This window comes from Triticum aestivum, chromosome 7A (assembly GCF_018294505.1).
Source record: "Triticum aestivum cultivar Chinese Spring chromosome 7A, IWGSC CS RefSeq v2.1, whole genome shotgun sequence".
Lineage (NCBI taxonomy): Eukaryota > Viridiplantae > Streptophyta > Magnoliopsida > Poales > Poaceae > Triticum > Triticum aestivum.
The window spans coordinates 172,175,364-172,185,071 of NC_057812.1; the positions used below are offsets into that span (position 1 = coordinate 172,175,364).

The 9,708-nt window shown below is 46.5% G+C and overlaps 1 protein-coding gene across 3 annotated transcripts; it reads left to right on the plus strand.

Annotated features, from left to right (window-relative positions):
• Window positions 1-876: 876 nt before the first annotated feature.
• LOC123151730 (NAC domain-containing protein 20) lies at window positions 877-4,156 on the plus strand. 3 transcript variants are annotated; one of them, XM_044571393.1, is made up of 5 exons: window positions 877-1,356; window positions 1,440-1,526; window positions 1,597-1,709; window positions 1,815-1,843; window positions 2,265-4,156. In XM_044571393.1, exon 5 carries the CDS (start codon window positions 2,575-2,577, stop codon window positions 4,012-4,014), a length of 1,440 nt encoding a protein of 479 aa, XP_044427328.1. In that variant the 5' UTR covers window positions 877-1,356; window positions 1,440-1,526; window positions 1,597-1,709; window positions 1,815-1,843; window positions 2,265-2,574; the 3' UTR covers window positions 4,015-4,156. The 3 variants fall into 3 exon arrangements, with proteins under 3 accessions (XP_044427328.1, XP_044427326.1, XP_044427327.1); XM_044571391.1 differs by having other exon boundaries at window positions 1,440-1,464; XM_044571392.1 differs by having other exon boundaries at window positions 877-1,526.
• Window positions 4,157-9,708: the final 5,552 nt, after the last annotated feature.

A 9,708-nucleotide genomic window follows, 5' to 3' on the forward strand; every position in this document is an offset into this window, starting at 1 on the left:
CAAGGCCACTCTTGCCTACTGCGATAACGTCAGCGTGGTCTACCTCTCCGCCAACCCGGTGCACCATCGACGTACGAAGCATATTGAGCTCGATATTCACTTCGTGCGAGAGCAGGTTGCCCTTGGCCGTGTTCGGGTTCTCCACGTTCCGACGATGCAACAGTTTGCTGATGTGATGACTAAGGGATTGCCTACTTCTGTCTTCGAGGAGTTTCGGTCCAGTCTTTGTGTCTCCAGTGACGCTTCGACTGCCGGAGGGGGGGGGGGTGTTCAGTATATATGTGTTGCATGTATTATGTATATTGTGGCCCACCTCCTAGTTGTGTATAGTTGAGGTCAAGGCCTACCTGTACTTATATATATGTACACCAACACCCAATCAATACAGCAAATATTGTATTGCCAAACAATGTCTCTATAGGATCAGCGGATAATTCATCGATAAGGCTGCTAACCAAATGCTTATGTAAACCTGTAAATGGCCTTGATAAGGTATAATGAAAGTTCCGACACTCAATTACACGTTGCAGATATACATAACTCACACTTAAATGACTGCCATAATGAGAAACAAATATCTCACATAGAAATATCAATAGCACACCCCTCATGTGCCCATACCCGCACACCAGTAATAAGGGCCTATGAAAACCTGGGACTTGGGAAAATTTTCACAATTTCAATTCACACTTCCTGATAAGAACAATGAAAACAAAAAAACGGACAAAAGCGTCATCCGTTTGGATCGGCCCATTGAAGTTGCTATAAGGAAAAGTTTGAAGTTTGTTCATCCAAAAAGCTGCAAATTTTTCCTTCCCCGGCGTCTCTTTTCTACCAAAAACAAATCACGGTCTCTTGTAGTATTTCAGTCTCTGACAGCCGACCATGGGGAGCGGAGCGGTGGCATCCTGTGTACCAGCCACGGCCATGTCGCCTTGATCTCGGTCTGCACCCGTCGCCGCCCCTTCTCCTTTCCCCTCGCCAGCCACTTGTCCCCGCCGCCAAACCAGGCTGACGTAGCACGAGCTCGGGATTGAATCGGACCAGACCCGGGTCGCGTCCTCGAGCAGGAGGTCGACGTGAGGGACGAGCCGCCCCGTCGCACTGCCGCGGTGGTGCCGCCCCCAATCCCGGATACCGACAATGCCGGGTCCTGGAGTTGCCTGCGATGGGGGCGTGGATGGTGGATCTCGGCGGGGACAGTGGAGGTGGGGGCGAGGGAGGCCGTGCCGCCGGCCAAGAGGAGGCAGGTGGTGGCCGTGCCGTCCTTGAAGACCGCGGCGGCGGCGGAGGCCATCCAGCGGCTCTTCAAGCTGTGCCGCGCCGTATTCACGGCCCTGGTCCGCGCCATGCTCGGTACCACTACCATAGCTCACCCTGCCGGAAATGGGAATATCTTGCACAAAATTGTAATTAGCTCATGGTGGTGATTTTTGCAGACATGATGAGGCCACCAGGAATTCTGTAAGTTCAAACATGGAACATACTAGAGTATTCTGACATTTATCATAGTCACCAGGAATTCTGTAAGTTGTATTGTGTAATGACTATGATATGTAAATACTGAACAACACTCAATGTCCATTACTGTTACAGGCCTAGCCACACACAAAAAGGCTCCACAAAAGTGGCTTTACTTCTTCACAGCCATGACTTGCAATTGCAAGATGATCCTTGCAGCTCTGAACAGCTTACAAACACCAGTAACAGTAAGCACCTCCAGCTCCAGGATGAGCTATAATTTGTTCCAGTACGAAGGATTCTTTTTGTACAATTTCTGAATGCATGATATACTTATCTACTTTAAATTGCAGGCTGAGGCCAGCACAATGGAAAAGAGCAGGTCAGTGGCTGATATAAAGAGCTCTATTTTGATATGTCTAGTTACTTCATGTACCAGGCGTAAGGCTAGTAGAACTAAATGATTCATAAGCTCTATCATAGTATCGTAAACGAAGCAATCGATTTGACAAGCAATGAAAGGAGATCATGAAGAGTAAGTATACTTTTGGTCCTTGAGATTCATCACAGACGTCATGGTTCCCAGGACAAATGTTTGGAGAAGCCATGTAGGAAACAAAATGCCCGTCTCCTTCGGCCCCTAGGTCGCTTGATACTTGCTTTTTGCCTCTGCCTGATGTCCGTTTGTGGATTAGCAGAGGTTTTTGTGTTCAGCCAAAACCTGTATTTTCTGTGTTGGCGTCAAAATAGTGAGATTGGCGTCCTTTTTTTCGTCAGGATTTAATGTGGCGCCAATATTGCAGGGCATTTCTTTGGCTGGAAAAGGGATGAAAAGAACTGCTTTAATTTCAGAAATCAGAAAATTAAAGCAAGTTTCAGAAAATTGGCGGGGAATTGGGGACCGAATCGGATTCAGAAAAAGGAAACCGTCCGTGTCTCTATTTGGAAATTTGACGCGTCCTCCGTCGCCTGCAAGTCCATCGCCTATAAATATCAGCACATCCACACCACCTTTCTATCCCAGATCCCAATCGCCCGCCCTGCCCTCGATCGGCATCAACCCTTCCTAGCTAGAAGCAGCAGCAGATAGGGCAGCCGCCGGCCAGCTGCAGGATGGAAGGGCTCGACGTCTTCCAGCACTACCGTCTGAATCCTACGGATGTGGACGCCGTGACTTACTACCTGCCACGCCTCATCGCCGGCCAGCCGCATGGCGCCGAGAAATTCATCCACCACGTCGACATCTACAGCTGCGAGCCCAAGGATCTCGCCGCCAAGATTGCGCCCGTGCCGCAGGCCGCGAGCAGCGGCGACCGCTTCTTCTTCACCACGCGCAAGAGCAAGAACGGAAGCAAAACCCAGAGCGTGCGCACCGCCGGCGGCGGCACCTGGACCGTCAACGCCACCACGGCCGTCAAGCACGCGGGGGTCGAGGTCGGTGAGAGGAAGAACCTGTCCTTCAGGAAGAAGGGCAAGTCCACCGGCTGGGTCATGGAGGAGTACCGATGCTTGCTGCCAAAGGCCACTGTCGCCGACGGGGTGAAGGTGTTTTGCAAGATCCACTTGGCTCAGCATCCTCCTGACGCGGCCCGTCAAGAATCGGCCGCGTACATGCTTCAAGAACCGCAACGAGAGCCCGTGACTGTGAGCACGCACGCACAGAAGAGGCCAGCAACGGCTGCCACCGCCGATCCTCATCCGTCGCGCCCGAACAAGAGGATGCGAGGAGCAGTCCCCGTCCCGGCACCTGCCACACCGTCGTTCTTGATGTATGATGAGGCAGCCAGAGCAATGTATGGCCCGCTGGCTCGTACCAACTTCCCTGTTCAGGATGCTGTGGCTGTACCAGCGGCAATCGAAGGTGCTTCAGCATCATGCGAGTTCACTACAACATCCTACCACTCGGACGTCGCTTCTTCCTCACATGATATGCAGCGACAAGCTCAAGCTCCTGCTATTTCGTCTCAGTCAGATGTGCTGGAGTCTGTCAAGCAGTACAGCCAACAACAGATGATTGTTCCTGAGGCTGGCTCAAGCATTGCAAGGAGCACATCTGAAGAGGTTGTCTTTGAGCCATTGGAGCCTGTTTCCAATTTGCTGGATGAGGAGGCAGATGGTTTTGACCTTGAAGAACTAATGAGAATGATGGAAGACGACCCAATTGAAGTTGAGCCGGTCACTGGAGCCAGCACTGGCGTGGAGATGGGCCAACAGGAACCTCTGTACCTGGATACCTTGGACCAAGGCAGGCTGGAGGACATGCTGCAGTCCGATTGCCCTTACCCAATGTGGTGGAGATCAGAGGACGGGGCCATGCACAACCCTGCCTCCCATGATGCTGACAAGGAGAAGAGGTACAATGCCGCGTCGGATCTTGACGCACCATCGCTTCAGGGACACGACCACTTGTTCAAACCGCGGCCGTGCTTCTTCGATCCATTTGAAGCAGCGTTGAAGGCCGAAGAGGCGCTCGAGAAGGAGAAGAGGGACAATCTTCACGCTGGACCGCTTGGAGGGCACAACAACTTCTTCTCGTCTGCAAGTGTCCATTAAGTCCGATGTTGAAATTGTTTTCAAAGTGTATATGAGGATACTCGTTGGCTGATATGTTAGTTCGTCCTTGTACGATCGCCACAGATGTACCTCTGAGCAATTTGCTCCACTTGTTCATGCAAGCTAAAACTAGTGTTGTTCTTCTTCTTGCTCCTGTGATGGATTTTCTGAACCTTGCATTCGCTCCTGCACTAGTACTTCTTCTGCTCTGTTTCCTGTGATGGACCATGTTAAACTGCTCTTATCTTTTTGTATTAGGCTGAGATAAACAAGCATGATGCCGTTATGATCTGTGCAACCGCAGATAAGTAGTAGTAACTGTGTTTGGAAATCAAAACTGTTTCACTGCTCGTGATAAATCTGCAGAACAACTTCAAGTTCATAAGTTGCAGAGCAAATTCAAGTTGTGGGCAAAAAAAAGTTCTGTCTACTTTGCACTGCTGAATTCATGTCTTCTATTATCAAGTATCAACTAACTAAAGCCTGATCCTTCTGGGAGATGCAATGTATTTAAAAAGTTCACTGAATCATCAAAATATTTCTGGTCAAACAATCCTTATTTTGCAGCTTGCCAGCTGAAACATATACAGACCTCAAGGCGGCAACTGACTCATGCCCATGTCTGAAGTCTGAACCGTGTTGCTTTCAGAAATGCTGCAGCGTATGGAGTTTGTGTTTAAGGTCCTTATCCCACTGGTCTAGAGCTCTAGTCCCATTAGCTTATTTAGACTCCTCAAATGCAGAATCCAGGTCAGGTAAGCGCACATAATTGCTAAAAGTTTAGACCATCTTGTGTACGGTCAGTTCCATTGTGATCATTTTAGTCTGAACTTTTCTGACAGTTTCAGACTTCCTTTTGTAGTTTCATTGACAGATTGACTATGCGTGAATCCCATCATTCAGTTGTATTTTTTACTGGTGTACACGAAGGCAATATGAAATGCTGGACTTTGATCCAAAAGCTACATTCGAAGATCTTCAATAGCTGCAATAGCAATGCCGATGTATAATCGGAAAGGCCTACGTGAAGTGGCAAGTGGAGCAAGTTTTTCATGCAGGCATTCAGAAGTTAACTTCGAAGAACTAGAATAGAAGGACTAGGGATCATTCCGGTGACAGCAGGTCCGTGGTGTCTCGTCCCGTCTTGAGTCTTAACCCGCACGTCAAGATCGATTGTCCTGCCTCGTACCGGCGACAGTGACAAGCAGATCGACGGTGGCGCAAGTGATGGGTGGAGCCGTGCAGAATGCGCGGGGCCGATGGCGGAGGCTGCGGGGCGTCGGTCGGTGTACAACGTTGTGGGCAGTGAGGCAGGCGTGCCTACTGGAGAGGCGAGCGGCGAAGCGGGTTCCCTGCATGGTAGAATGGCGGCGGCGGCCGTGTCTTCGCTTGCTGCTGAACGTCGTTGGCTGACAGCGGCAAGGAGGAAAGAAGGGGGAGACTAGTATAGGATCAGCCCTTTGGGTGAGATCGCAGGATTAACCCAAACATTTCATATTTAGACAATTCAAAAAAATCTGAAAAAAATGTACAACATATCCAAGGGGTATGTCTACAACTCCAAAAAAAAAATCAGCTCAAAACTTGATCTACAATTAGAGATTCGAAAAAGACTAACTCGACTATGAATAGTGTCAGCTTTGGGGTGAATAGTATTTGACACTATTTACATCTGATTTTGTCTTTTTTGGTATACTAAGTGTAGTTCGAATTAGGAGCTGTAACTTTTTGAGCTTGTACATCACACATGAATGCGTGTCTTCAAATTTTTTTGGAATTTTTGAACATGTTTTTGTATCTTCAAAAATTTGATCACATTGATCTCATCTAAGGACAGATCCTATACAAGTCTTCCCCAAGAAATAAGAAGGAATGAGGGCTGCGGCGGGGGCGGTCAAACAATCCTTACTTTGTAGCTTGCCAGTTGAAACATATACAGACCTCAAAGCAACAACTGAGGGAAAAAAATTATATGAGACCAGGTCTCACGAGCTAGCAGGTGAGACCCATCCTGATGGATGACACGTGACATTCACAAATTATAAAGCATCTAATCTCTCTCTCCCCCTGATTTCAAGTAGGGGTGGGGTAGATGCTTTGTGATTTGTAAATGTCACGTGTCATCCATCAGGGTGGGTCTCACATGCTAACCCGTGAGACCTGGTCTCATATAATTCTTTTCCGCAACTGGGTGGGCTCGAGCATCCTGAAGATTGATTATCCTGTTCTATTTGATATGGGAAACATTTATCATCAACCTGCGGATAACTGGGCCGCGTCCGTGACCTTCACTGCGTGACACGCGTCCCACATACCATCTTTTAATAAACTCGCTTTTGCAACAGGAGCTATGCTTCCGAAACATATACAGTGTTGCAATACTCTATGACGGGTCTATATTTTACAACAAAACTTCTCTTGCGAATTATTTCTGCAACAAGACCTTAGTTGCAAAATAGATTACAACAAAACCTCAGCTGCAAAAAAATTACAACAAAACCTCAGTTGCAAAAAAATACAAAAAATGATGTTGCAAAAAAAAAATCTGCAACAAGACTTGTGTTACAGAAATAAGTCCGCAACAAGACACGTGTTGCAGAAATAATTCCACAACAAAACTTGTGTTGCAGAAATAATTCAGTAACAAGACATGTGTTGCAGAATGGAGACACGTTCAGCCGTGTGATGCGGTAAATCCGACGGCTCGCGACCTAAAAGATCAGCCGGCGGACGCGTAGCACCTCCCATTTGATATTTGTAACAATCAAAAGTGCACGGTTACCCATTTTGTTGCTGATGGGTATTCCCTGGCCCTGAGCTTTAGGCAACGGCTTACCCCTGCCCTTTCTGGTCAGTGCAATAGGATCGTGCTCGGTGCTAGAGCTTTGACATTGAACGGTTCTTCTGATAGTGTGTCCTGGAGCCTGCATAAATTGGGCAAGTTTACGACTAGATCTGTTCACAAGTTGTTGGAAAAGCCTTTGGCTGGTGCACATAATGGGTGGATCTAGAAAGCCCCCATCCCTCTTAAAATCAAAATCCATTTGTGGCAGTTGTTTAGAAATGCTATATTAACTCGAGATAATCTAAAAATAGAAATTGGTTGGGTAACCCGCTGTGTTCTTTTTGCAATGTTGCTGAAGATGCTCAACACTTGTTTTTTGGTTGTTATGTTGCTATGTTGCTCCCCCGACAGTTGGGACTTCCAGTTGCTGCGCTGGACTTGACCATGCTTCTAGGATGATCACCTGCTGAAGTGCTTCTTTGTGACTGTTATTTTGGTGAAAGTGTTCCTTCGCTAGTGAATGTTGCACGTTTTTGTCTTGGTAGCCTGGAACTCCTTTTCTGTGTGTTGGTCAGCCTTAATGTTAGGTTGTCTGTTTACCAAATAACTATTTGTGTTCTCAAGTTTTTCTCCCGTAATGGGTGTTTCGATGTCAAGCACCCATAGCGGTTTCCTGGCAATGCACCACTTGCCTCCCTCTCTTTAGTCTAGAGCTCTAGGCGTATTAGCTTAGTTAGACTCAGATGCAGAATTCAGGTCAGGTAAGCGAACATGATTACTAAAGGTTTAGACCATCATGTCTATGATTAGTTCCATTGGTCAGTTGTGGTTGTTGTTCGATTCAGTTTTGTCGTGGTTCCTTGTTCTCAGTTCGACTACTGGAATTATCTTGAGCATGTATCTTGTTACATTTGAAAGTTTCATATTGATGGTACTATGTACTTCTGCACTTAGAAATTGGAAGTATTTGTTATCTGAATTATTATTATTTTGCATTACTTTTTCACGAATACGCGAAAGCTTGTGTGTCATTGCATTGATAGAAGGAGTTGAAAGGGTACAAGGGTAGCATCACTGGACACGTACGCAAATTGGTGAACCTGAGGATGCTAGAGCAGAATGCAGGGTGCTCGACCGAAGAAGAACTACAGCCTAAATGATGAGGACATCCCAACCATGGGGAACACACCACCAATCATCAACGGTCCAATCACAAGAAGCCGCGCAATGCAAATACATGATCAGGTGAACACTAACTTAAGTATATCATTTGACCTTGAAAACATGGTTGTGCCTTCACCTCCTTTGTTGTTGGTTGAACTCAGGTGCGATGTCGAAGAAGGCCAAACACATTTCAGTCCGTGCAAAACAATATTTTATGGCGAAGGAACAAAGTTAGGAATTCATGAAGAATGAGTTGTCTGCTGAAGAAACATTGTTTCGATTCTGACGAAACAATGTTTTGTACGAGTTTGCATATTCCAACTTGTGAAAGGTTCCCAGAACTCGAGTTTGCTGCTGAAGGAAACATTGTTCGACTCCAATGAACAATGTTTGGTCGGAAACCGCCAACAACCTCCAACGAGAGTATTCCAGAAGCTACCTCATTAAGTCTTGAAGCCATTTAGTCGAACAAAGCTGGTTCCCTTTCACACCTAAGCTGGTTCCAGAAGCTAGTTTTCTTTCACACCTATCTAGGGGGTTGTCCCGATTATAAATAGGCTAGCTCTTCCCTTTGTTGGGGACTTTTGCCATTTCCATCAAAAACCAAAGACATAGACTCCTCCTGAGATTGGAGAGCTCTTGTTATCCTTATTCTCGTGATTCCTTGAGAAATTGCTCCTAATTCGTGCTCCATGACTAGATCATGTTGTGTGGATTAGAGTTCATGGTTTCCCTTGCGGATTGCACCTATCCCGTGCTCCACGACTTGAGCGTGGTTGTGTGGGGTAGTATTGTGGGTTGTGGATCTGCGAATGTTCGGATTGCAAGGTTCAGTGAGCCTCCTCCTCGTCGGATCATAATCTCTTATTTTCCATTTTCTGGCTGCTTGCAGCTAGTTATCCCCATCCATTTATCGATCCTATGCTGTGAAGATCGGATCTTCCCTTGTACTACCTCTTCTTCAAAGACGGGGTCGCATCATCTGGTATTCAGAGCAAGGTTTACACGGTAGGATCTGTATCTTTGTTGCTAGATCTATCTTTTTTTAGTTTGGTTTCTCCCCGTCCTAGAGTCCAAAGCCAAAAAAAGCCACACAAAAAATCCAAGCCTTTGTTGCTGAGATCTAGTTGTTTCCTTTCCTCTTTATGTTTGCACCAAGTTCTATCCAAAGTTGCTGTTGTCTTTCTTTGAGTCTTGTTGTTGGATCTATTGTGTTGTAAAAAGAGAGAGAGAAAGCGAAAAAAAAGAGTGAAAAAAGAGCTAAAAAGAGAAGAGAAAGTGTTGAGCAATTATGCAATCATTTTCAGTTGGGTGAGAAATTTCAGAAGTTGTAGGGGCAAGTGTTGCAGCTCAAATGTGGTGCAAGGATCTACAAATTTTTCTTGTTCATTTGGTTTGCATCGATCGGATCTCAGCACTAGCCCTCCCTTTTTACCCCACCCAGATCCACCTAGAAACCGTCAGCTTCCTTCCTTTCTTTCGCCTGTCCACTCCTGATTTGCTACTTCCTCACAGCCGCCGAGGAATCACTAGAATTTGGGTAAGCAAGAAGGTGAGCTGAGTGTTCTCCGCATATTTTTCTTTTTCCACTTGTTTCCAAGAGTTAACATGACATGATCCAACTCGAGTGTACATGGACATCAACATGTGGAAGATGATCTCCCAAAAACTCGCGCAGCACTTGGTGATATGATTGAGGAGAGTATAGTTGCAGCTATGCGAAGGATGTTTGGTGGTCGTCTTCC

Bases quoted from the DNA above. Each gene is read 5' to 3' on its own strand.
- LOC123151730 (XM_044571392.1), top strand. From the start codon at position 2,575: ATGGAAGGGCTCGACGTCTTCCAGCACTACCGTCTGAATCCTACGGAT.